The 27,945-nt window shown below is 43.6% G+C and overlaps 3 protein-coding genes across 3 annotated transcripts; 1 reads left to right on the top strand and 2 right to left on the bottom strand.

The window, feature by feature from the left end:
• Positions 1 to 220: 220 nt before the first annotated feature.
• Positions 221 to 10,098, bottom strand: LOC139225516 (zinc finger protein 271-like). The gene is made up of 3 exons (XM_070856320.1): positions 10,033 to 10,098; positions 7,759 to 8,515; positions 221 to 861 (listed from the first exon to the last, which is right to left on the bottom strand). Exons 1-3 carry the CDS (start codon positions 10,096 to 10,098, stop codon positions 245 to 247), a joined length of 1,440 nt encoding a protein of 479 aa, XP_070712421.1. The 3' UTR covers positions 221 to 244.
• A 1,389-nt stretch (positions 10,099 to 11,487) lies between these two features.
• LOC139225515 (V-set domain-containing T-cell activation inhibitor 1-like) lies at positions 11,488 to 21,315 on the top strand. Its single transcript, XM_070856319.1, has 8 exons — positions 11,488 to 11,515; positions 12,944 to 13,273; positions 13,404 to 13,436; positions 13,725 to 14,003; positions 16,782 to 17,060; positions 18,551 to 18,583; positions 19,284 to 19,385; positions 19,585 to 21,315. The coding sequence occupies exons 1-8, from the start codon at positions 11,488 to 11,490 to the stop codon at positions 19,611 to 19,613; spliced, it is 1,113 nt and encodes a 370-aa protein (XP_070712420.1). The 3' UTR covers positions 19,614 to 21,315.
• A 759-nt stretch (positions 21,316 to 22,074) lies between these two features.
• On the bottom strand, positions 22,075 to 27,322 carry LOC139225517 (zinc finger protein ZFP2-like; the record flags this gene model as incomplete). Its single annotated transcript, XM_070856321.1, has 3 exons — positions 22,075 to 22,968; positions 26,616 to 26,901; positions 27,238 to 27,322. Coding segments are annotated over 3 exons (1,038 nt in total), but the record flags the coding sequence as incomplete, so codon positions are not given.
• Between the last annotated feature and the right edge of the window lie 623 nt (positions 27,323 to 27,945).

Below are 27,945 nucleotides of genomic sequence, written 5' to 3'. Positions count from 1 at the left end.
TTATTTGTCTCATGTGATAAACTAAAAAAAATCAAACAATATAACAAAACAAAGCAATAAAAGCAGTGTTGGACATGTTTTCAGGATGTAGTCATAGCCACAATAACACACATGCTGTTAAGAAAATGAGGATGCTGTCTTGGGCCATCCCTCTGTTTGTAGAGAAGCTCTGAATATAACAACACAGCAATCAGGGCATGAGGAGGGGGCAAGAGGAAACAGCTGACTATTCTCTGATAGATGTTCACAACAATGAAGTGTGAGTGTTTTGGTGGGATCTAAGGCCACTCTGCGAAGTAAAAGTTTTCCCACATTGGTCACACCAGAACGGTTTCTCTCCAGTGTGAATGCGTTGATGGATATTTAAGGTAGTTGACTGAGTGAAAGCTTTCCCACATTGTTCACAGCTATACGGTTTCTCTCCAGTGTGAATGCGTTGATGGATCCTTAAGTTAGCTGATTTACTGAAAGTTTTCCCACACTGGTCACAGCTATACGGTTTCTCTCCAGTGTGAATGCGTTGATGGCTCCTTAAGTGACCTGATGCAGTGAAAGCTTTCCCACACTGGTCACAGCTATACGGTTTCTCTCCAGTGTGAATGCGTTGATGGCTCTTTAAGCTAGCCGATGCAGTGAAAGCTTTCCCACATTGGTCACAGCTATACGGTTTCTCTCCAGTGTGAATGCGTTGATGGATCCTAAAGCTAGCTGACTGACTGAAAGTTTTCCCACACTGGTCACAGCTGTACGGTTTCTCTCCAGTGTGAATACGTTGATGGATCCTTAAGTTAGCTGATTCACTGAAAGTTTTCCCACACTGGTCACAGCTATACGGTTTCTCTCCAGTGTGAATACGTTGATGTTTCCTTAAGTTAGCTGATTCACTGAAAGTTTTCCCACATTGGTCACAGTTGTACGGTTTCTCTCCAGTGTGAATACGTTGATGCTTCCTTAAGTAACCTGACTGACTGAAAGTTTTCCCACACTGGTCACAGCTGTGTAGTTTCTCTCCCAAATGAAGTCTCTGATGAACCTTTAAATCATTTTGTGTTGTGAAGGATTTGTCACAGTGCTGACAGCGGTGACAAGTGGGTCCATCTCTTCCTCTGCGTTTCTATAGCAACAGACACACAACAAAGAGAGAGTAAATGAGACGTCATGGTGGAACGAGCTATCTAGAACCATGAATCACATTTGGTGCATGTCTATGCAACATAACCCAGAGTCCAGGCTGACTAATGCAGTACCAGCTGTGACAACCAACTGCAGGAGCCTGGGGAGGCACAGACCTCTACAGAAAGGATGATCTGATCAATTGGTCCTCAATCATTATGGACCAGTTTTAGTTCCTAACAGTCGGATCAATGGTCTCTATGAAGGCCAATCAGAATAGATGATCACATGACATCACAGCCCCCCACCAATCTCCATTATCTAGTTGCATTTTAGGAAATATAAGATTGAAGGGTGATCTGATCAATCCCTCTGACTTTCTGTGGTCTCAACATTTACTTTCAAGTATTTAGACTTGATGTGTAGTGCACAGCTATAACCTACTACTTTCTAGTTCCTTATACCTGTTGCATTTCATTCATGTTTATTTTATATTTCATTGTGTCAGCTTGAAACCATAAAACCATGTAGTGTAGTCGAACAGGACTGTGGATGGTGAATCAAATCCCAAACAATCCATGAACCGATAGATGACAAGTCTCGATTGCACTTCATTGTATTGACCACTAGGTGTGCTACTGAGCTCTGTGTCATTGAAGCCTCGAGGAATGAACCATGTTTTTAACCAAGTGTCGTTGGTGTTGGCCATCACTAACTATGGGCCAGTTTTAGTTCCTCACAGTCGGATCAATGGTCTCTATGAAGGCCAATCAGAATAAATGATCACATGACGCACTATAGATCCGGTTTGATTGACGGCTCACTGACAGTTTAGTGTCCATGTCGGCGACAAAGAGACAGTGAGCAGATGTTTGTTTGTAGCCTCTTGGGGGCAAAAGCATCAGGGCTGAATCCCTCTGACTTTCTGTGGTCTGAAAGTCACTTTGAGGATTTCTCAACATTCACTTTCAACTTGTATTTCACAAACATCACTTCCACTCTGCTGTGTCCAGTCTCTCCAGTCTGGAGCCGCTCTGGGACGCCTCCCCTTTGATTTGCGCACATTGGAATGAACTTTTGGAGTTCTTCTATCGGACAAACAGGCGGCAGCACATTTTCTTTGGCGCCAGCTTCACTTGTGATCTCAAAATGTTGGTCAGTACGTTTCATTTGTAAAAGGAAGTAAAAGAGCGCTAAAAGGAGTAAAAAGTGTTCTTTGACTGAGGACATTTGTTGTTCTATTGTTGCTGAGTTCACTCGCTCACAGAGAAAATGCAGAAATCCATCAAGACAAAGAAAAGAGACGAAAGCCACGCGGACCCCTGAGCCTGTTCCTCGTGTCTTGGTCTCGTGCTGAAGTCATGAACACTGACCTGAACATCGGTGCTATCAGAGGACGAGCCTGTTTGTCTTCTGAGCTCCGGCTTCTGCTTCTCCATCGTCCCGCAGGTCTCCGTGGTTCCTGCTGGACCGTGTAGTCCTGCTCTGACTCTGGACTCTGTCCTCGGAGACTCTCCGGGCTCAGACGAAGCAGCACCGCTGGATCTCTCGGAGGCTTTGTAGTCTCGCGATGTCACGTCGTCTCGCGGGCTCTTATTGGCTCGTTTGGGAGTGAGCTGCCCTTTCTCTAAGTCCCGCCCCTTAGTTACTGTTGCTAAGGCCGCTTTGAATCAGTGGCTCCTTGATTTCAGGCAGAAGATGAAGTTTAGTTTGGTGGTTTCCCTCCATCAAGTTTCTCCAAACTCAACAACTCCTGAATGTGTCAGATTGTTAAAGACAGTCTGGGACTTTCTCCCTGGGCCTCAAAGCAGTCGGCCTCTACTGGTCACTGTTTAAATGGTGAAACAGTTTGTTCACAGACATCTGCTAATGGGCCATAGGTGTGTCGTCGTCCTAAAAGGTCTCCCGGCCCCCACAGGCTGGATTATCACACTGAGTGTAAGGGCCCTGAACACCTTGATGTCTTTGTCTCCTCCCCACAAAACCACACTCCATACAAATGGGTATCAGCTGCTTAAAAAGGCCACATTCTCACCTCTCTTCAGGCGACCAGCTTGAAAAGGAGGGAGAGAGCTGAATATGTGTAAATCAGTGGGCTCTTGGGCTGCTTTAATGACCGGCCCAAAGAGATGCAAACACAAACCCACTGAAGAAAACGTCAGCAAGTGTTTAGTGAGTGTTGGCTTCAAACGTCCTGAGTCACTGTTCATGCAGTAGAAATGATGAAGGTGAAATCAACAGCTAAATGTGAAGCTCATATAATAGATCAATAACAGTTGGGGAGGGTCTCTTCACTGAGGCCTCTAAACGTTTGGAGGGTTTGGGTCCATGAATCAAAAAGCAGCAGCAGAATCATTGTCTTGGCTGTAAGAATCAGGCATCATATTGGTTTCACCTGAACTGACACAACAACACAATAGTAACGGTGCCCATGCCAGCTCACTGTGTACCAATAAAAACAGAGTCAATATTAGAAACACGTCTCTGGAGCAGCTCAACAGCAGCACAAACTGCAGCCTCCAAAATAAGAGCACAGCTGAATCGGCTCCTTTCTAAACTGAAAACTGAATGTTTCTTTTCTCATTAAAGGCTCATTTATTATTAGAGGGTCAAATAAACCCTATTGGTGCATATTTTGGTATCTAAATGAAAGTGCATTGACTAAAAGTTCTTTGTCTACGTTAAGGAAAGGATCCCTACAGAGACAGACCTGTCAGATCCTTTTTCTTTAACCACACATGATCATTATAGCGCTCTCTTCAAAGCCGCCAGATTCAACTGACTAAACAGTATTTTTGCCCTCCCAGAACGCAGGACTGGTCGCTGGTCTTCCACTGCCTCCATCCTGTGTTACTGTTTTTTGTGTTCGATGTGAACGAACCCTTTAAAACACCAAAGTCACCAAATAATACAAATGAACTAACAGATCAAGGCACCAGCAGACCAGCAGCTCCTGTGTGTCTATGAGGTAAAATCAGCAGGTTTGTGGTGAAACAAAAAGGATGTTACAGCTACTGATGAACCCACTGTTTGTCACCAGTGAAGTTAGAAAGTTCCCCAAATGTGTAGGCTGCTGTTCCCTCAGTGCTGTTCTTAATTACTGCTGATTTAACCTTCTTATGTGTGGACTGCATCATCGTTTGTGTTATGTGATTGTAATATCATTCACATTGTGATGGCATAAAGATTTTCTATGGTGAAAACCGGTGCAATCTGTGCTGCATTCAAGCCTTCGTTGTGTGCTTGTGTTTTTTTCACCCTATATAATAAAAACCACTTGACTTTTCCTCTACCAGAGTCAGACATGTACAGGTCCTGTACACCAAGAAGAATCCTGCAGAAATATTTCTTGGAGAAAAGTTCTTTGTTGTTCTGGGAGTTATTCTCTTTGGAAACACAATAAGTTTTAAAACGAGGAGATAGTTGTTAATAATGGCCCATTGATTCATAGCCTTAAAAATGATTATTATGAAGTCAATCAGCTTTTGCTGATGCAGGCAGGTATTTCTGTAGATTTTAGGTAGACTGCTGGTGGTGGTTTTCAGCTGCACAGCACACTATGTTCCTTTACTACAGAAACAAGTAATGTGACCCTCTGGTCATAAAAAGTGAAATTAGAATCATGTAAATCTCCTGTATAAAAACGTCAGGCTTGCTGAGCCAAAGATCAGTTATTATGGACAAATGTGTCGCTACAAATCATTTTCTGTTGAATGCTGGGAGCTGCCCCCGACACTTCATAAATGATGGTTCTCAGTAAAGACAAACGGCTGATGTTAGAGTCACTTTGGTGATGGTGAAAGTGACCAACAAGTAGGCATCCTATGGGCTTAGTAAAAAGCTTTTAGTGTGGCAGGAAGAGTGAAGCAGGAGTCAGGAAGAAGACAGAGGGGCAGCAGTTCTTCTGTCTCAATAAACACAGTAACGTATACATCTGTGGAGCTGCAGCTTGTTTTCTTTGGCTTTTCTTTCTCCCTGCAGATATGGGCAGAAACTCTGGGAGACCGAGCTGCTGACAATGCAGCAAGTGTCCCCGACCGACGAGACCGAGACCAAGAGCGGAGGATGTTATGTAATACGCTCAGACTTCCATACCCACACGCTCACACAGCAGCAGAACGTAGAGCGGCCGCCCTTTAATTCAATCTGCCTGCTGGACGGTCAGCTCGCAAGCAGAGCCAAAAGCAGCAGCTCACATTTAAGGCCCATTGAGTCATTCTTCACTTTCTGATTTATTTAACATAACAACAACTCTTTTGTGTCAAGAGTGAATTTAAAGGAAAATATTTGCCTGTTTTCGATACAGACATGAGGTTTTATTCTCATCGCACGCAGTAAGAACCACAAGCTTTACAGTCAACATGGCGGTGAAGAAAACACAAACAGGGATGTATTGGATTTAGTTATTAACCTTAGTAGATCTTAACATCAGATCAATTCATCTGCAGAGGCTCCAGTTCAAAAAGAGACCAAACTTTTCCTGAGCCACGACAAAGGCCTGGAACAGCCGTTAGGTCGGGCCTGTCTTTAGACTGGCTGAGTGACGGAGATCCTTTTGCTCTGTGATGTCAAACTGAAGCAGATGTTGGTGACTCGTGGCCCTGACTGGCCAGTTAAGCGAAGTGAGGAGTTAACCTTCAATGACGGTATAAAACAGGACAGTCAGTAACAAAACCAAGCCGCTCTGCTGCGACAAACTGCATCTTCTTCATCTGAGCTGACTGAAACTCAAATCTCATCAGCCCATGACTGTGCCCCCCCCCTCTGCTCCCTGCCTGTGCTTTCACTTCTGAAAGAAGACATTTGCTTCAGCATCTTTTCTTAATAACACGGCGCCTCCTGCTGTCCTAAAACTAACATTTCTCTTTAAAGCTGAAATACCACAAAGGCCCAGTGTACAGACACAGATCAGTTTTTCACAGCTGCTCAGTCACTCAGATCAGGATCTCATGTTTCACTTTATTAGGTACACCTGTACTATCAAATGTATTCATGAAAAGGAGTCCAGCTGTTCTAGGATCTATAATCCTTGTGTGGTGAGCGGAAACACTGTTGGTGGATTTGAAACCACTTCAGGTTAAATGAAATAAAAGTGCAGATTTAGTGAGTTTTATGGTCAAAAAGAACCTAAATACACAGAGTAAATGTGCAGGTTCCTACTGATGGATCAAAAAATCCAGTAACATGATATTAAATTCACTGTGAAATTTCTTTGAGGCTTCCTGCTCATCTGGGCATTGTGGGTAATAAGATAGACAGCAGAATGAAAAACTCAGAATCAGAGGGAGGATAGATTGAGATAACAGAGTAGTAGACAGTGCTGTGCTCTCCTCTCCATAGAGAAGCTGTACAGATCCTGCTGCCACAGAAAGCATCCTGAAAGACTCACCCCATCCAGCACATCACCTGTTCCAACTGTAACCTTCAGGGAGACGGTACAGGACAATAAAAGCCAAAACCAGACTGAAAAATCACAATAATATATGAACACTGAAGGGCATGCCTCTTCTTCTCACTAACCTGTGCAGTATTCTACCTTGTGCCATCCATTTTAAATCTTTTAATCTTTGATTTGATTTATTATCATCTTTATTTATGTCAAAGTTTGCTTTATTTGCACTGAATAGGATTGCATACAATTTGATTGTACTTTTGTATAATGATAACAAAGATTCCTGATTCCTGCTGGGATACAGATGAAAGCAGAGCTGAAACAACTAATTAATTAGTGACTTGATGTAAAAGAGTCAACAATGACTTTAATTACCCACAAATTGTTCCAGGTCATTTTGAAAGTACAAGTTCCAGTCCTCATTTATGAAGATCTGCCTCTTTATTTGTCTCATGTGATAAACTAAAAAAATCAAACAATATAACAAAACAAAGCAATAAAACAAGCAATTCATTAACATCACCCTGGACTTTTTTCAGCAGTGATGGACATGTTTTCAGGATGTAGTCATAGCCACAACAACACACATGCTGTTAAGAAAATGAGGACGCTGTCTTGGGCCATCCCTCTGTTTGTAGAGAAGCTCAGAATATAACAACACAGCAATCAGGGCATGGGGAGGGGGCAAGAGGAAACAGCTGACTATTCTCTGATAGATGTTCAAAACAATGAAGTGTGAGTGTTTTGGTGGGATCTAAGGCCACTCTGCGAAGTAAAAGTTTTCCCACACTGGTCACACCAAAATGGTTTCTCTCCAGTGTGAATGCGTTGATGGATATTTAAGGTAGTTGACTGAGTGAAAGCTTTCCCACATTGTTCACAGCTATATGGTTTCTCTCCAGTGTGAATGCGTTGATGTCTCCTAAAGTGAGTTGAGTGAGTGAAAGTTTTCCCACACTGATCACAGCTATACGGTTTCTCTCCAGTGTGAATGCGTTGATGGCTCCTTAAGCTAGCTGATGCAGTGAAAGCTTTCCCACATTGGTCACAGCTATACGGTTTCTCTCCAGTGTGAATGCGTTGATGGATCCTTAAGCTAGCTGATGCAGTGAAAGCTTTCCCACATTGGTCACAGCTATACGGTTTCTCTCCAGTGTGAATGCGTTGATGGATCCTTAAGCTAGCTGATGCAGTGAAAGCTTTCCCACATTGGTCACAGCTATACGGTTTCTCTCCAGTGTGAATGCGTTGATGGATCCTTAAGCTGGCTGACTGAGTGAAAGCTTTCCCACATTGGTCACAGCTATACGGTTTCTCTCCAGTGTGAATGCGTTGATGGCTCTTTAAGTGAGCTGATTCAGTGAAAGTTTTCCCACACTGGTCACAGCTATACGGTTTCTCCCCAGTGTGAATGTGTTGATGGCTCCTTAAGCTAGCTGATTCGGTGAAAGTTTTCCCACACTGGTCACAGCTATACGGTTTCTCTCCAGTGTGAATGCGTTGATGGTTCCTTAAGTGAGCTGATTGAGTGAAAGCTTTCCCACACTGGTCACAGCTATATGGTTTCTCTCCAGTGTGAATGCGTTGATGTCTCCTTAAGTGAGCTGATCGAGCGAACGTTTTCCCACACTGGTCACAGCTACACGGTTTCTCTCCAGTGTGAATGCGTTGATGTCTCCTTAAGCTAGCTGATTGAGTGAAAGTTTTCCCACACTGGTCACAGCTATACGGTTTCTCTCCAGTGTGAATGCGTTGATGGATCCTTAAGTTAGCTGATTCACTGAAAGTTTTCCCACATTGGTCACAGCTGTACGGTTTCTCTCCAGTGTGAATGCGTTGATGCTTCCTTAAGTGACCTGACTGACTGAAAGTTTTCCCACACTGGTCACAGCTGTGTAGTTTCTCTCCCAAATGAAATCTCTGATGAACCTTTAAATCATTTCGTGTTGTGAAGGATTTGTCACAGTGCTGACAGCGGTGACAAGTGGGTCCATCTCTTCCTCTGCGTTTCTATAGCAACAGACACACAACAAAGAGAGAGTAAATGAGACGTCATGGTGGAACGAGCTATCTAGAACCATGAATCACATTTGGTGCATGTCTATGCAACATAACCCAGAGTCCAGGCTGACTAATGCAGTACCAGCTGTGACAACCAACTGCAGGAGCCTGGGGAGGCACAGACCTCTAAAGACATTCACAGAGCAGAAGTCAGTTAACAACTGCTTAGAGGTGGTCAAAAACCACCAGGAGCACAAGTGCAGCGAGGTGTTTGATGCCGGCAGTAAAGAGAGAGACTTCTCACGTGTACATTACATACAACCAGAGAGCTCTGAGCTCCACTGGACAGTCTTCCTGCTTATATTCCCTGGAGGCCCTAATGCTCCATCTATCACCCCATCAACTAAGCCTTCTCATTGGTTGTCTATTTCTGCAACCATTAAACATTACACCATTATGTTTCAATGTTCCATGCAACAGATACTCTGTCCTCTGCAAACAAAGGCCCCCTTATCTCCAGGATAACAGAGTTATGTCCACACATGTCCTATTTTTTTTATGCTATGCTCCATTCATTTGTCACCATTAACTTCTAGCTTTGTTCTGTTCTCTATCCTATTCTTTATTTTTAATTAAGTTATCTTCGGTTCATTACAACCTCATTTCTCAATTTCCTCTGGTTGCCTTTTTTTAAAAGAAAAAATAACGAGGTTTACTGTGAAGGCATATATGATTACATAAGAGTTACACGTGATGCAGTGGAGGTTACATAAAGATGACAGATGGTGTAATGAGGATTACATGAAACACACTGTAAATGAGCTTCATCACATTTTTCCTACTCTGCTTTTATAACAACACACCACACATAACACAGTCAGCCTCAGCATAGTGCTTCTTAATCAATATCTAGCAGTTTTTGCAATCTTATTCCTTTAGCACAACACTTGTCTCATTGAAAATTATACCACAGTCACCGACAGTTTAGTGTCCATGTCGGCGACAAAGAGACAGTGAGCAGATGTTTGTTTGTAGCCTCTTGGGGGCAAAAGCATCAGGGCTGAATCCCTCTGACTTTCTGTGGTCTGAAAGTCACTTTGAGGATTTCTCAACATTCACTTTCAACTTGTATTTCACAAACATCCCTTCCACTCTGCTGTGTCCAGTCTCTCCAGTCTGGAGCCGCTCTGGGACGCCTCCCCTTTGATTTGCGCACATTGGAATGAACTTTTGGAGTTCTTCTATCGGACAAACAGGCGGCAGCACATTTTCTTTGGCGCCAGCTTCACTTGTGATCTCAAAATGTTGGTCAGTACGTTTCATTTGTAAAAGGAAGTAAAAGAGCGCTAAAAGGAGTAAAAAGTGTTCTTTGAGTGAGGACATTTGTTGTTCTATTGTTGCTGAGTTCACTCGCTCACAGAGAAAATGCAGAAATCCATCAAGACAAAGAAAAGAGACGAAAGCCACGCGGACCCCTGAGCCTGTTCCTCGTGTCTTGGTCTCGTGCTGAAGTCATGAACACTGACCTGAACATCGGTGCTATCAGAGGACGAGCCTGTTTGTCTTCTGAGCTCCGGCTTCTGCTTCTCCATCGTCCCGCAGGTCTCCGTGGTTCCTGCTGGACCGTGTAGTCCTGCTCTGACTCTGGACTCTGTCCTCGGAGACTCTCCGGGCTCAGACGAAGCAGCACCGCTGGATCTCGCGGAGCCTTTGTAGTCTCGCGATGTCACGTCGTCTCGCGGGCTCTTGGAGGCTCATTTGCTCAGTATCAGGGATGTTAGTATTTTTTTGGTGAACACAGTGTCAGTGGGAAGTTCCCACTGAGACAGAGACACATAAGTGTGTGTGTGTGTGTGTGTGTGTGTGTGTGTGTGTGTGTGAGTGAGATTCTGCGCCTGAAGCAACTCTCACTCTTCAACTGTAATTGACAGCTGAAACACATGAGTGGTTGAATAAGATGCTGTCAGAAGTGCAGGTGGTTATTAAGAAGCACCTGAAGTGACTCTTCTCCAAATCAAACAGCAGGTTGCAACACAGCAGCCATTGTGTGGGACTGATACCTGTCAGGAAATATCAAAGGTGGGAGTGTCTGCCACTTCAGGGTGGGATTTTCATTTAATATCCTACAGTAGTTTGTCCCCACCACCTGAATTTAGCTCAAAGTTCAGCTGTAGTTTTCTTGCTCTGCACCAACAGCACCAGCTGCATCCACCCTCCTCTGCTGCTCTTTCTCAGGTTTCTCCTTTATTTTAAACTCAGGTGTGTTGGTGTGTGTGTAGCTTCTCTCTTTCTGAACACCTGTGTGCTTCCCACTGTTTCTTGTCACGTTGTGGTCATGTAACCCTGGAGTTTGTGCTTTTTCTTATTATTAGTTTTGGATTTCTTGGATAATAGATAGTTTCGTTCATTACCTGTTGCCTTCTGGTGTTTTAGCATTTGTGTGCAGCGGCCTGCAAACTGACAGTTGTGCTGCACAGATATAAAGATATAAGCCTCAGTGAATAAAGCTGACGTGACTGGAGGCCGAGGTGTGCAGCTCCTGAACAGTAAAAACCCCAGAAGAGGGGCACACTGGGCAGCAGGTGGGACTGAACCTGAACCAGTCCACTTCCATGTGGCTGCACTTTACCTTTTTCCAAGCAGGCGGAGTCACAGCTGAGTGGAAACTTTATTGTTTTATGTTTGTCTTTAATCATGAATCCAGCATCTTTCTTCCAAGGACACATGACCTCACTTTTACCTTTCATGTGTACTTTCAGCTTCAGCCATCCACAACTGTATTACTGAACTCCTACAAGGAAAAACTTCCAGTTCAGATCTCTACAAAGATGAAAAACCTTCCCAGGGAGGTGTTTCTGACATTCTGTATCTGAAGCAATAAATGTAAGTGATAGTTAAAACTCATCCGTGGTTTAATAACTGCTGCAGCTGATATTTCTCATCATAGTTTCACTGCTGAATTCACGAGTCATCGTCAACGCATGAGGAGACGCTTTTATTGTGAAGGCGGTGAGCCGGAAGTGGTGCCGCCCGCTGAAGCTGACAAACCCAAAGTGCTGCTGGACCAATGAGTGGTGAGGAGCGGCTGCAGCCTCGTTCAGAAGACACTGTGAAGTGTTGACATGTTGGATCCTCTCAGCAGAATCATGCAGCTTCTTCCTGTCGCGTGTCTCTGTCTCCTGAGCTGCTCTGCAGTCGCGGATGGAAACGGTAAGAAAAGTAAAGAGTGACTCAGTGAAGCGGCTTCTGCCTTTATTCTGCATTTAGAGCAACCAGAGAGCGGGAACACTGGTGAGGCTGCTGTGTAGTTTAGTGGGCAGGAAACACTGAGACACTGTGAGGAAATATAAAGACCATCAGCGCAGTATGACGTCATCTGTATCCAATCATTAGGATCGATACTAAAACTCATTGACATGTGATCACAGCATCCCTGTGATTGACTACAGCCGAAAACCAGACCTGCTCAGTATCATCAGCAGCTGTCGTAGAGGTGGTTTATAACTTTAAATGTGGCGTCAGTGCTGCTGCAGTGTGTGTGTGTGTGTGTGTGTGTGTGTGTGTGTGTGTGTGTGTGTGTGTGTGTGTGTGTGGGCGGGCGTCGTCTCCATCCTGTCTGAAGCTGCACTGATGTGCAGAAGCACCACTCTTCCTCAGAAGCTCTTCCTCTGAGAGCTGAAGTGAAAGCTGCACCGACTGTGTGCCTCTGGACTCTTTTCTTGTTTCTGCTGAGGTGTAACATCCGTGTGGCTGCTACCTGAAGCTGGCTGTGAACAAACCCAAGCAGGAAGCACAGTGACGCAGAAAGGTTTTCATGTTTCAGACGCAGCCGGTCAGACTCTGCAGGAACACTGACACAAACTAACAGCTCGGTCACATCAAGCTCTCTTTCTTTCTGCCTGCAGACACAACACAACTGGACAAAATCAGCTTCAGACTCATTTAGATTCATATTTTCCTCTTTATTTTCCTCATTAACACAAATATGAGCTTCTTCCCCTGCAGCAGTGATTCCTGGGTAATTACTGGTTAACAGGTTTATTGTAGTTCATCTATTGGGCCTCACTGACATAGAAAACAGTGAATCTTTCACCTGTGTGTGTCTCGTCCTTCTCCTCTCTCTCCCACACACATTTTATCAACCAGTGATGTTTGTGGTGTCGTGTTTGAATGTGGGTGATAAATGATAAGAGCTGTCGCGCCAACAGGGGCTGAAACAGTTTACATTCAGTCTCATTTCTACTGGAGAGCAGCAGCGTTAACCTACATTTACTAATTAACCGAGTCTGAAACACAACCAGAAATGAGACGGCAGAGGAGAAATCCAACTGCTCACTGAACTGCTCATGAACTGGTGTCTCTGAGTGATTGTTGGTGGCTCGTAGATGTTCTCTGACTTTCTTTCTACTCTGATTCATACGTGTGTTTGTCCTCCAGGGTCAGAGGTCACCAGAGTGGTGGTGAAAGAGGACGGCGATGCTTTGTTACCCTGCTCCCTCAGCACCGAGCAGAACATCCAGTCAGAGCTGTTTGACTGGAAGAAAGATGGCCGCAACGTGTTCCTGTACGATGCAGCCGACGAGTACAACAGCGGCCGCTCGGGTCAAGATGTGCAGTTCAAAGGTCGGGTCTTTCATTTTCAGGACCAGCTGAAACACGGCAACGCGTCCATAATCATCAGGAACACAAGGGTGGAGGACGGCGGAGACTACACCTGTGCTTTTCCACGTCTTCAAGGCCACGTGTTCCACATTAAGCTTGTTGTCGGTGAGTTGAGGAAACGGCTAAAGACGTCGGCTCATTTCTTCAGTTCCAGCAGTCTGTCGCAGACAAACTTCCTGTCTGAGCAGCTGGTGTTTCACAAGCAGTCTAACACGTGTTCTGTTTTGTCTTTTAGCTCCCATCTTAAAGAACAGACCAGAGGTCCCAGGTGAGTCCTCGCTGCTGACGTCACTCTCCTCCTTCACCTGGCCGTGCTGAGATTTCATCAGGTTCACCTGTCTGAAGCTAATGCAGTGTGGTTCAGCATCTCTGTAACAAATCATCAGGTTTATGATGTTTAGTTAAAACCTTTGTAAAGAGACGTAAACACACTGAAGTTCACATTTACAAGAACAGGAGGGATGAAAAAAAACATCCCAATGTTACATTTAATATCCTGTAGTTGTCCTTTTATGATCAATGTGTCACTCATGGGTCATTTACACATTGTTCACAGGTGCAGCTCCAGAACCATCTGTCAAGACTCTTGATCAGACAAAGGACTGGTCAGTGTTACAGTGTCTGGTTAGAGGAGCTTCTCCAAAACCACTTCTACAGTGGAAGGACAGTGCTGGAAACATCCTTCCTGCTAAAGAACCACAGTTCACAGAAAGAGGAGGCAGCTACGACGTTATCCTCCAAACTACTGTGACCAAGACAGACCACTATCACTGTGTAGTCACACAGGAGGAGATCAGCCATCAGACTGAGGCTGAGACATACGTGCACATCAGTGGTGAGTTTTTAATCTTCCAATGATTCTAATTATTCACATGTTGTTTGTCTGTTAATTCACTTCCAAATCATGACGGCATGTTTTTCTGTCAACAGTTTCCGTCACTTTCCTGTCCCTCTTTTCCATTAATCTATTCCTGTTTTCCAGAGGACGTCCCCTTTCTCATCCACTGTCTTCTCCCACAATGCTTTGTGGTAGGAAAGTGGCCGGCTGTTGTCATGTTTATTTCTGCTGTGTGATTGGTTGTTGCATCGATCCATATCGAGTAGAAAATGTCCAGAGTTGATCAGGATCCCGTATTGAGATAATGTTATGGGCCTGACGTACAGGAAGGACTCATATTCTTTTTCAGAAATAATTATATTGAGGAAAAGTGGCAAAACCACAAAGTAAAAATACTGTTACAAGTAAAAGTCCTGCAGTCAAAGACGTCAGCAAAATGTAGTAAAAGTAGTAAAAGTGTTCTGTTTTCTGTTTTGTTAGATCAAAGTAACGAGGGACTCTGTCTGTGTGATCAATGCAGTGCAGTAAAAAGCTCAGTATTTCCCTCTGAAATGTGCTGAAGTATGAAGCAGCATGAATGTGGAACAGTCCAGTAAAGTCCAAGTAGCTCTAAAGTGTACTTCAGCACAGTACTGCAGTAACTGTACCTGGTCTGTGTAGAAATGTTCCTGTGATCATCTGAGCGGTCGTCAGCGTCTCAAACCTGCTGCCAGAACCTGAACATGAGATCTGAGCAGCTCCACAACTTTCTCACTGAAACTGTTGAAGAAACAAGACGTTTGTTAGCTTTTAAAAACTTGAGTCTGATATTTCACAGCAGCTTTTATTTGAGTTCAGTGCAGTTCAGAGTGTTTTCTGAGTGTCAGGGAGCAGTTTGGACTCTTCTCACGTCTTCATGTTCGGTACAGAGTTTCTTTAAATGGTTCACCTCTCGTCTCATCTGGAGCTGATTCGGTTCTGCTGAAGTATTTGATCAAAGCTTCGTTTTTCTTTGGCTCTGATTGGTTTTTATGGATTTTAGAGTGATGGATGAGGAAACATGAACTAACCTGTAGTTTTCTAGATGAAATAAATGATGACGCTCTCCTTCCTGTTGGAGAAAATAAAATACAGTCCAGTGAAATGTATCAGCTGCTGTTGGCAACAAAAGAAGAAGAAGAACAAATGTGATGATGAGTTTTCCCTTCAGGCAGCATGAGCCTGTTGATCAGATGCACTCAGTGGCCACTTTATTAGGTCCACCTGTACAGTCTGACGTCCTTCAGTACAACAGCTCTGCTACAGATTCTACCTTCAAGTTTATGATGTTCAGTGTTTGTTGATTTTGTGTGAAATGTGTAAATGAAACTGTGAGTTTGTTCCTGATGGAGGTGAGACACTACAGGCTACAGCATGTTTCATGCTCTGCTCAGTTTTTGCTCTGTTTTCCTTCCATAACATGTCTTCTTTCAGACCAGTGGAAACAAAACATCCCAAATGAACATTTAGTTTTTTTAGTTTTCTTTACTTTGTCTGTAGAATTCTTTTCAGTTTCACATCTTTAAAGGTGGTTTTTTCTCTCTCTGAGCCAAAAGTCTCCACTTCAGCAGCTCTTCCAGACTCCAGACTCTTGTTTCTGTCTGTATTCTGAAGGTTTTCACTGAGGGCTTTGTTCAGATATGATCCACAGCCTGATTCACACAGTTTATTCCTAAAAACATGGTGAACGTTGTTTTTTATGGCTGTTGGCAGTTTTGTCTGATTTATGGAGCGATTTTAAAAAAAAAAAAACAGAGATCCAAAGTTTCCTCAGTAAAAACCTTTTGGCTCTAATGTGTCGACAACATGAAATAAGAGTTTTAAACCTGCTTCATTCAATGTTCAGATTTGTGTTCTGGAACTGTGTGAAAATTAATGTATATTTAATTAGATTCTGCCTCATTCTCATATCTAAACACAGAGTTTCATAGAAGCTGGAGTCCAGAAACTAATTGTGTTAATATCAGTGCTGAAGTGGGGAAGGTTCATGGTGATGTGTGGTAGTTAAAATGTTGACCCTGTTCACCTGCAGTGCCCCCCCCCCTCTAAGGTGGGGCTGTCCTGGACTGGACTACATTATCCTGGGGGGGGGGGTTAATGTTTTGTCCTCCCTGTTTACAGACATGAGGGGGTCAGAATATTAGAACCCCCTCTGAATATGATTCAGTCCAGTACAACAGCACCACTGACTGGGACCTCAGTGATCAAACCCAGCTGAACTAACAGCTCTGGGACATTATAGGTGTCAGGAAGGTAAACTTAAAGGCAGAGCAGGTGTGTGACTACTGAGTCAGTGTATCACACAGTTAAAACCTGATAACACAAGTGCTGCACATACTTTCAAAGACTCTGTGTTTCATATTTAATAACCTGTTTTATTTCACTTTACTGCAACTGAAAATATTGTCTACATGTCAGACAATAAACTTCTTCTTATGTCAATTCAGGATAATTTTTTTTAGGTAGAACAAATGTAGAGAGAATTCTAGTGCTGCCCAGAGGTCTTAACAGTATTTGTGCTTCTGTCATGATGTGAGTCAGAAACAATGACTGAAACCTGATCCACTGTCAGATAATACTGGGACGTGGAACGTATGCTGTGCTTTTCTTTTTCTTTGGGCATTTTGTGTTTTTCTTCCATCTTAAACACATTTTAATCTTCTTTTCCAAGCAGAGACGTGATGGTCAAAGACATCCCAATCTTACAGTTCTAATGCTGTAAATTTGATATATAATCTCTTGTGTTTGTGTTCACAGGTGCAGCTTCAAAGCCGTATGTCACAATTCTTAAAGCCAGGGAGGGTGGGGTTCTGTTACAGTGTGAGGTTCAAGGAGCTTCTCCAAAACCACTTCTACAGTGGAAGGACAGTGCTGGAAACATCCTTCCTGCTAAAGAACCACAGTTCACAGAAAGAGGAGGCAGCTACGACGTTATCCTCCAAACTACTGTGACCAAGACAGACCACTATCACTGTGTAGTCACACAGGAGGAGATCAGCCATCAGACTGAGGCTGAGATTTATGTTCAACCTATTGGTGAGTTTCTTCCCAGCCGTATTTTCATATTCCAATATTTTTGATTATCTCCATATTAGACGGCGGACTCCTCATTTCTCTTAACCAGCAGGTTGAGACTGCAAATCACCAACGAAGCTTCAGCTTGACATGACAGAGGCGAAAACCAAACCTTACCTAGTCTGTTATCGGCCACATTTTAGCCTATAACTGTCTCAGAATCTGACATTCTTGGAAATGTTTGGTCTTGTTTTGAACCAGAGCATCTGCAGATTAACTCCATACGTGTTATGTTATGACATGAATACATCCCCTGTTATCTTTGCCGCCATTTTCAGTGTAAATAAGCTGCTGTTAAAGCTGTTATGTCGAAGTCTGTTCCCCCATGAGATACCATTTCCTGTAGTGGTGTCCTCCATAGCCGGGATTAGGTTTAGATCAGGTTATGGTTAGGCAAAGCAGTGATCACCTGCAGATATCGGCTCACTTAATAAAGGAAAGACTGAATAAGATACAGTAGAAAATCCTGTAGGACACACATAAGAAGTATAAAAGAAAGGCAGCAGCAGTCTGAATAAGCTGCAGCTGATTGTTACAAAGACCTGAGAAGACCCAGTTACAGAAACCAAGTCTACTAATAACAGCAGCATTAACAACCTGAGTCCAACTCGCCACGTTATTAATGAACCAGTACTTTTTGTTTGATTGATGTAGTGGAGTAAAAGTACAATATTTAGCTCTGAAATGTGTTGAAGTACAAGTAGAAAGTCCCACAGACTGGAAATCCTCTATGAAGCAGCAAAGTGGTTCAAAGCTGGACAGAAACTCAGTGTCTGTAATACAGACTGTGTCCTCTAGAGCTCAGTGTCCAGCTGAGAGTCTCACTGTAAAATGTCCCGCTCACATGTGCTCACTGTTCCTCAGTCATCAGACCTGAAGGGGTAGAAATACTGTTGAAGGCTTCGTGTTTTACATTTTCTAACACAAGCTTTGTGTTCCTTTACTGCAGGAAAGATTGTGCAGATGTTGGATTTGGTCCTTAAAAGCACCACGTCTGCACTGATTCTTTTCAAGTCTTCACTGTTCAGACTGTTCAATCTGATCACTCTTCTCTGTTGGACTAACTCAGACTGCTGAAGCTCCATATGAGCTGAAGCTGAACTTCACTCTGATGTTTGGACCAAACGAGGGCTGTGGGTTTTACCGTCTCTGTCGGTGTAGTCGCCCTGTGAAGGCTCTGTCTCCTGAGTGTGGACAGGAAGGACTTTTACAGCCACCAAGAAGTCTGATTAACGTTTATATGATGTGTGATAGACTGCAAAAAATCCAAATCTCTCAAGAGTAAACCGATATGATGTGAACATTTATTGGAAACATAAACAGCATTCACATACAAACAGAGTTAATTATGCAGGAAGATGTATCAGTAATTCATTTGAAGATTTTTAACAAACGCTAACTTTCTAACAATAAGATGTGTCAATGAACTTTTTTTTGTTTTTGTCTTTCAGCACACAACTGTGGAGAGCAGTCACAAGGTTCAGGTATGTCAACTCTACAGTCACAGCATCCTGTGTGTGTGATGGTTTATAATCAAACTGTGGTGGCTCCAGTTTAGTGGCACAAGAGGCAGGAAATGAGGTGACTAACCAAGACTTCCTCCTCCAGACAGAAGAACTGTCTGCCTTAAACCAAACCAACACAAGCTCCTGCTGGCTTTTCATGTAATGTCTCTCTTTAATGTCTCTCTTACGGCAGCAGGTACAAACTGCAGCCTTTCACCAACTATTATGCTGCAGCCTGAGCTTCTCCAGATACTTGATGGCTGAAAAAACAACTTAAATACCAATAATCATCTAAAAGCAGGAGCGTTTCTCGGCTGAGACTCACTCCAAATAGCAAGACATGACATCACAATGACCCAGAAGTTGGCAAGGCTTGTCCTGTCCAATAACAGAAGTTGGAACCGTGAATTTCATGTGAAAAGTGGCTTTAATGATTATTGATTGATTTCAGCTGTACTAGAATAAACTGTTGGGTAGTTTAGTTAATGATTGAATATGTTTTGCTGTTCCTGCTGAGATTCATCCCACTGCTGTTTTAATCTGCTGATAGTTTTACATGTTAGACTCAGAGCAGGAACACCTTCAGTTGTTCTCTGTGTCGGCTGTGATGTTCAGTCTGCTGTAGATGATATGCAGTTACACTCAGAGTCTCACACTCACTTCCTGTTTTCTGTTTCAGATTCCACTGGGTTGGTTATTGCTGTAGTAGTTCTCAGTATCATTTTAGGTGTTATTGTTCTTCTGGCTGTGTGTTGCATCAAGCGTCGCTGCACTAACAAAGGTGAGTTTAGATAATTAGTTATATCAACATATAAAAGATGAGCAGACAACACAACAGATTCTTAACGTGTGTCTCATGTTTAGAGTCTTGACAGTTGTTTCATCTTCTCAGACATGAAACATGTTGTTGGTGTTTACACCCACAGGAGGATCAAGTCAGTCTGGATTTTCTCGAATGTAACTTTGTTTTCCTCCTGCAGGTTCACAGGCAGAGAGAGACCCCCTCTAAAAGCCCCCAGTCATTCAGGGCAGATACCTGATCCAGAGACTTCACTGTCTTTACATGTGCTGTGAAGTGTGTGTGTGTGTTTCTCTACTTTTATTTCTCTGTCTGAAAGTGAGGACATTTTGTCTGCTCCTCACTTTGACAGTTAAGACTTTTGGTTTTAAGGCTAAAGTTGGGATCGGGGTTGTGGTTGTCATGGTAACAAGGTGAAAGTGAGGTCGTCGGGGTGGCGGATGTGCATGTAGCTCCTTGTGCTTCATATGGAAACATTAGGATGTCCCATCAGCACAGTGTGTCCCTGACCTTCACCAGGTGTTTCCTCCTGTCAGGAGTCCTCCCTGTCCAGGTCATCTGGGATCTCAAACCTCTCACAAGACAAAGTGGTCTTCCTCTCCTTTCTCCTTCTTTGTTTTCAAACTGGTGCATTTGTGCCACCAAATTCAAGCTGCCAATTTAACAGAAAACTGCAAAAAGCCCTGTTTGTATGTTCAGGGCTGCTGTAACAACATGGCTGACTCCATAGAATCTCTCTGGAGATAAAGGCAAGCTAAAGAAAACACAATTCTACTACTGGAAACACAGTTCTGAATGTTGTGTTCCATGTCTGCCAAGAGGTCCCTCTAAAGTCTACAGACTTTACCTTTAAATATTTACAAATACATTACTGTTATCAAATGGAACAGGTTTATTTAGTGATTAATGTGAAATCTTTAACATGGTTAATGCTGCTGCATTCTGTCGCCCTCCTCTGCATCTTGAGATGGTCTCAGACTCGTCCAGTGTCCGTGGAAATGTTCAGTCTGATGAGGTCAGTTTATGTCTCAGCAGTTGTTCAGCTGCTTTCACTTACTGCTTTATTTAACACGGACCGAGCACCTTAATGTAGACCACTATCAGCCCTTCACAATAAAAGCTGGACAACATGCCAGGACAGTAACAGGAAAGAGACGGCGGTCAGTTACACAGACTGGAGTCACCATGGTGACAACAGGAGAGAGCTGGTTATTAATTAATCATCATTAATTAATTATGGAGGGATCGAGTTCCACTCTTGAGCAGCTTTAAGAGCACTTGTTTTATTTTTATACTCTGATAGTTCGCTGCTGTCGGTGTGTGAATGAGTGAGTGAGTGTGAACGGATGAATGAGGGATAAAAGCTCTTTATAAATGCAGCCAATGAACCAAATATTATCCTGCTGCTTGAAGTTCTTGAAGGTCTTAACTGAGCTCAACACAGACATGAAAGAGACATCAAACTGCTGTTGTTCTGCAAATGAATGTGAATATACTGAAGCTAAAGTGAAATATAAAGTGACTTCATGTTATATTTTGATATTTGTGTTATTGAAATCATTTGGGACGAGCCTGTGCTGCTTCTTTTTATGAGTTAAGGTGCTGAGCCAGTCTGTCAGGTACAGTCACACACTGAACTATACACTCAGTGTCCAGTTTATTAGGTCGACCGAGCTGAAACTACTGCAGCTCAGACCTGAACATCATGACCTTCATGAAGGAGGATTTACTGCAGGACTGTTGTATTAGACTGCATTAGTTTGAGCTCAGTGTTCCTAATAAACTGAACACTTGGCTGTGACATTTGAGTGGTGGCGCTCTGAAGCTTCATGTGTGTTGATGTTATTAGCTCCTGTGGGCTATCAGGTCATTTCTATACAAACGTCTGAATAAACCATGAAAAATGTCAAAATGTGTGTTGTGATTGTCTTCATGTTTCTGTGTTTACCAGTTTAGTAGGATGAGGTGTTCCCTCGTGGGCTGAGAAAACTGTCCACTTCAGGATAAATAAACTGTCAAACCCTTTTGGAGAAGCTGGAAAATGCATCATAGATTGTGAAAAGTTTGTGGTACATTAATCCTCCTTGAGATTTGAAGACTCTGAAGACATCCAGTCAGAGTTTTAGAGTCACAAGGAGTCAACACGCACCACAAACCATTCAACACCTAAGATCTCTGCTGCTCCACCCTAAAGACTGGACGCCCCTGAGGTGGTGTATGGCATCACATGTGACAGCGAGGGAAGTGTCTGCCGGTGAACACCAGGCCTGAACCTCTCACAGCATCCACTGGGAGGAGGTCAAAGGTAATCGCCAAGGAGTCACTGGACGGCCGGAGAAAGATGAGGGAGGACAATCACATCTGACAGCAGAGACCAACTTTGAACAGAGACAGAGGTTACCGTGTCCACCTGTACACAACCACCTGTTAGCATGTGATGACAACTAAACTTGATCTGTTGTCTGAAGAAGGCTGCTGGGATACAGATGAAAGCAGAGCTGAAACAATTAATCAGTTAGTAACTTGATGCAAAAGAGTCAACAATGACTTTATTTACCCATAAATTGTTCCAGGTCATTTTTAAAGTAAAAACAGCAACCATGCTGAGTTCCAGTCCTCAGTTATTAAGATCTGACTCTTTATTGTCTCATGTGATGAACTAAAGAAACAAACAACTAAACAAGCAATTCATTAACATCCCTCTGGACTTTTTTCAGCAGTGATGGACATGTTTTCAGGATGTAGTCATAGCCACAATAACACACATGCTGTTAAGAAAATGAGGATGCTGTCTTGGGCCATCCCTCTGTTTGTAGAGAAGCTCAGAATATAACAACACAGCAATCAGGGCATGTGGAGGGGGCAAGAGGAAACAGCTGGCTATTCTCTGATAGATGTTCACAACAATGAAGTGTGAGTGTTTTGGTGGGATCTAAGGCCACTCTGCGAAGCAAAAGTGCTCCCACATTGGTCACACCAGAACGGTTTCTCTCCAGTGTGAATGCGTTGATGGCTCCTTAAGCTATTTGATTGAGTGAAAGCTTTCCCACATTGGTCACAGCTATACGGTTTCTCTCCAGTGTGAATGCGCTGATGGCTCCTTAAGTTAGCTGGTGCAGTGAAAGCTTTCCCACATTGGTCACACCAGAACGGTTTCTCTCCAGTGTGAATGCGTTGATGGCTCCTTAAGCTAGTTGATTCAGTGAAAGTTTTCCCACACTGGTCACAGCCATACGGTTTCTCTCCAGTGTGAATGCGTTGATGGCTCCTTAAATTGGTTGATTGACTGAAAGTTTTCCCACACTGGTCACAGCCATACGGTTTCTCTCCAGTGTGAATACGTCGATGTCTCATTAACTCAGTTGATCGAGTGAAAGTTTTCCCACACTGGTCACAGCCATACGGTTTCTCTCCAGTGTGAATGTGTTGATGGATCCTTAAGGTAGCAGATTGACTGAAAGTTTTTCCACATTGGTCACACCAGAATGGTTTCTCTCCAGTGTGAATGCGTTGATGGATCCTTAAGCTAGCTGATTCAGTGAAAGTTTTCCCACACTGGTCACAGCTACACGGTTTCTCTCCAGTGTGAATGCGTTGATGTCTCCTTAAGCTAGCTGATTGAGTGAAAGTTTTCCCACACTGGTCACAGCTATACGGTTTCTCTCCAGTGTGAATGCGTTGATGTCTCCTTAAGTGACCTGACTGACTGAAAGTTTTCCCACACTGGTCACAGCTGTGCAGTTTCTCTCCCAAATGAAATCTTTGATGAACCTTTAAATCATTTTGTGTTGTGAAGGATTTGTCACAGTGCTGACAGCGGTGACAAGTGGGTCCATCTCTTCCTCTGCGTTTCTATAGCAACAGACACACAACAAAGAAAAGAGAGTAAATGAGACGTCATGGTGGAACGAGCTATCTAGAACCATGAATCACATTTGGTGCATGTCTATGCAACATAACCCAGAGTCCAGGCTGACTAATGCAGTACCAGCTGTGACAACCAACTGCAGGAGCCTGGGGAGGCACAGACCTCTACAGAAAGGATGTTCTGATCAATTGGTCCTCAATCATTATGGACCAGTTTTAGTTCCTAACAGTCGGATCAATGGTCTCTATGAAGGCCAATCAGAATAGATGATCACATGACGCACAATAGATCCGCTTTGATTGACGGCTCACTGACAGTTTAGTGTCCATGTCGGCGACAAAGAGACAGTGAGCTTAAGCTAGTTGATCTCTCTGTTGGTGACCATCTTGAGTCTAACCTCGTCTCCATCACTTCATACTGGTGCTACCGAAGAAGAAAAATATAAATGTTACTCAGATGTAAAACACATAGGATTGAGGTCTGCTGCTCACAACTCAACCAAAACACAGAGATGTCAATCACTCAAAGTATTTCATTCAGGATGGGCCGAAATCAGATTAGTGTCAAACATCCTCTTCTCGTGGAACATGAGGGTTGCAGCTGATCACCTTCTCAGTGCAGAGATGTGCTGTAATCAGCTCTTGTCCCAGTCGGTAGCACCAGTATGAAGTGATGGAGACGAGGTTAGACTCAAGATGGTCACCAACAGGCAGGACACAAAATCATCATCAACATTGGGCCTTGCAACGCGTCCAATGGAACCAATATGTGCATGATGTGCATCAATCTGATAATTTTTTTTCTCTCTCCAAAGACTAATTTATTTATCTTTCAGACTGAATGCACATCATGCACATATTGGTTCCATTGGGAACGCGTTGCAAGGCCCAATGTTGATGATGATTTTGTGTCCTGCCTGTTGGAGACCATCTTGAGTCCAGACCTCAATCCTATGTGTTTTACATCTGAGTAACATTTATATTTTTCTTGTGCAGCTGATGACATTTGCGTCGCTGATTTGTAGCAGAACAGCAGGTTGACAGAACTGGTGTAACGGGCTGTTTTATTGTGCCGCAGACTAACGAAATAGTGAGACGGTGTCACTCAGCACTGGGCGGTGTGGTCACAAGTTGGTCTGGCTTCCTCCTGTCTTCCAGAGACCGCTGCCTGTGTCCTATATGTCTTGTTATATGACAGGTCAGTGTTGCGGCCCTGTAATGATAGTGGCGCACACAGAATGTCCCTGCCGTTTGTTTATTTTCCCACAATGGCGCGAGTTCGAATCTCGTAAAATAAAACAACTAGTTTTTCACATTTAAAAAGGGGTGTGTGTGTGTGTGTGTGTGTGTGTGTGTGTGTGTGTGTGTGTGTGTGTGTGGAGGGTGGGGCGTCTACATTACAAATACTCAAACAAGACTGAAAACGACGGGTATTTAGGATATTTATCCGTTTATTAAAACAGACATTCACAGGAAGGTTCGGCTTGTCGACTTCCTGTTTTCAACATTTTCCGTTCCAGCAAGCAGCGTTCAAAACGTGACCCCACACCACTATGAGACACGTTTCCACAGGTACGACTCTAAAGTGGACTCAGATCGGTATGTTTAGACATTGTGATGAAAACTAAACAAAGAGACATTCACACGGCCAGCTACGGACCCGATGTCCTGATTTCAACAGCTGCCGTAACCATGACAACAACAGACGCATTCGGCTGACGGTCGCCAGTTAACGTGGTCACTCGTTGAACTGAAACACCCCTGAGCCTGTTCCTCGTGTCTTGGTCTCGTGCTGAAGTCATGAACACTGACCTGAACATCGGTGCTATCAGAGGACGAGCCTGTTTGTCTTCTGAGCTCCGGCTTCTGCTTCTCCATCGTCCCGCAGGTCTCCGTGGTTCCTGCTGGACCGTGTAGTCCCGCTTCGCTTGTTCTCGCGATGTCACGTCGTCTCGCGGGCTCTTATTGGCTCGTTTGGAGTGAGCTGCCCTTTCTCTAAGTCCCGCCCCTTAGTTACTGTTGCTAAGGCCGCTTTGAATCAGTGGCTCCTTGATTTCAGGCAGAAGATGAAGTTTAGTTTGGTGGTTTCCCTCCATCAAGTTTCTCCAAACTCAACAACTCCTGAATGTGTCAGATTGTTAAAGACAGTCTGGGACTTTCAATCAATCAATGACTTTATTTGTCCCCAATGGGGCAATTGGTTGTGCAGCAGTGGAAGCAAAACATAACATAAAATACATGCACATTTGAAACAATAGAATAAATTGGATGAATCAACCTGGAATTTTGAGAGTTTTCTTAGACAAAATAGGCGCTGCTGACTTTTCTTGTAAATTGTGTTAATGTCAGTTTATTGTCTATTATAGTTCCTAAATACTTAAAGGACTCTACAATTTCTACATCCTGCCCATCAGTCACTGTGCTGTCAGGAGAGGGCTGCGAGCGTCTAAAATCAATACACATGTCCTTTGTTTTTGATACATTCAGAGATAAAAACTGTTAACTATTGACTCCAATGTTGCAACAAAATGTCTTCAATGTAAATTAGAACTTTAAATCATAAAGTGTTTCATATGTTTCTCAAACGTTGTACAGGTCAGTGTGACCTGACAGACTGGTGTCTCCTCTAGTGTTTTAAGAAGCAGATGTAATATCTTGATGTAAGAAACAGAGAGTTCTTGTTCTGTAAACATATTCCTGATAGATACATGCCTACGCAGACAACGCTGACGGCTGGTGGAGACTGACGTACGGACCTTAGCGTCCAATCAAACAATGGTTATGTGTCATATTGTGATACTCTGCCCTTTAAAATCTGTTGGAAAACCCAGTTCTTAGCTCCTCTGACCAGAACTAGTCATGAGCCCGGCGCTGCCTGAACCCCAGAGTTGTATTGCATTGTATTTCACCTGTGAATCTGAATTAAAGGTGCTTCTGAGACCGACTGAACCCTCCGGCCGATGATGTGAATAATCTCGGGCTGTCCATTAAAGAATGCGGGTGTGTTTCTAACAAAACGAACCCTGGCACCACTTTAGAAAATAATCCACCACAGGACCATAAGAGGTTTCAGTACTGTTCAACAGACTCAGTATGACCGTGTCATCAGCAAATTTCAATATATGGTGGTTTTCAAATGTGCTACAGCAGCTGTTGGTGTACAGTATGTACAACAGAGGGGAGAGGACGCATCCTCGCGGGGAGCCAGTAGCTGTTACAGATATCAGGGAGGAGGAGGAAACAGCTGGCTATTCCCTGGAAAATGTTCAAAACAATGAAGTGTGAGTGTTTTGGTGGGATCTAAGGCCACTCTGTGAAGCAAAAGTTTTCCCACACTGCTCACACCAGAATGGTTTCTCTCCAGTATGAGTGCGTTGATGGATTCTTAAGGTAGTTGATACAGTGAAAGCTTTCCCACACTGGTCACAGCTATACGGTTTCTCTCCAGTGTGAATGCGTTGATGGCTCCTTAATTGAGCTGATTGAGTGAAAGTTTTCCCACATTGGTCACAGCTATATGGTTTCTCTCCAGTGTGAATGCGTTGATGGCTCCTTAAGTGAGTTGATCGAGCGAAAACCTTTCCACATTGGTCACACCAGAACGGTTTCTCTCCAGTGTGAATGCGTTGATGTCTCCTTAAGTGAGCTGATCGAGCGAACGTTTTCCCACACTGGTCACAGCTACACGGTTTCTCTCCAGTGTGAATGCGTTGATGTCTCCTTAAGTTAGCTGATTGAGTGAAAGTTTTCCCACACTGGTCACAGCTATACGGTTTCTCTCCAGTGTGAATGCGTTGATGGCTCCTTAATTGGGCTGATTGAGCGAACGTTTTCCCACACTGGTCACAGCTACACGGTTTCTCTCCAGTGTGAATGCGTTGATGTCTCCTTAAGCTAGCTGATTGAGTGAAAGTTTTCCCACACTGGTCACAGCTGTGCAGTTTCTCTCCCAAATGAAATCTCTGATGAACCTTTAAATCATTTTGTGTTGTGAAGGATTTGTCACAGTGCTGACAGCGGTGACAAGTGGGTCCATCTCTTCCTCTGCGTTTCTATAGCAACAGACACACAACAAAGAAAAGAGAGTAAATGAGACGTCATGGTGGAACGAGCTATCTAGAACCATGAATCACATTTGGTGCATGTCTATGCAACATAACCCAGAGTCCAGGCTGACTAATGCAGTACCAGCTGTGACAACCAACTGCAGGAGCCTGGGGAGACACAGACCTCTACAGAAAGGATGATCTGATCAATTGGTCCTCAATCATTAGCAGCTCACATTTAAGGCCCATTGAGTCATTCTTCACTTTCTGATTTATTTAACATAACAACAACTCTTTTGTGTCAAGAGTGAATTTAAAGGAAAATTTGCCTGTTTTCGATACAGACATGAGGTTTTATTCTCATCGCACGCAGTAAGAACCACAAGCTTTACAGTCAACATGGCGGTGAAGAAAACACAAACAGGGATGTATTGGATTTAGTTATTAACCTTAGTAGATCTTAACATCAGATCAATTCATCTGCAGAGGCTCCAGTTCAAAAAGAGACCAAACTTTTCCTGAGCCACGACAAAGGCCTGGAACAGCCGTTAGGTCGGGCCTGTCTTTAGACTGGCTGAGTGACGGAGATCCTTTTGCTCTGTGATGTCAAACTGAAGCAGATGTTGGTG

The sequence above is a fragment of the Pempheris klunzingeri genome, unplaced genomic scaffold (assembly GCF_042242105.1).
Source record: "Pempheris klunzingeri isolate RE-2024b unplaced genomic scaffold, fPemKlu1.hap1 Scaffold_335, whole genome shotgun sequence".
NCBI classification, from domain to species: domain Eukaryota; kingdom Metazoa; phylum Chordata; class Actinopteri; order Acropomatiformes; family Pempheridae; genus Pempheris; species Pempheris klunzingeri.
This window is presented reverse-complemented; position numbering and strand designations above follow the sequence as displayed.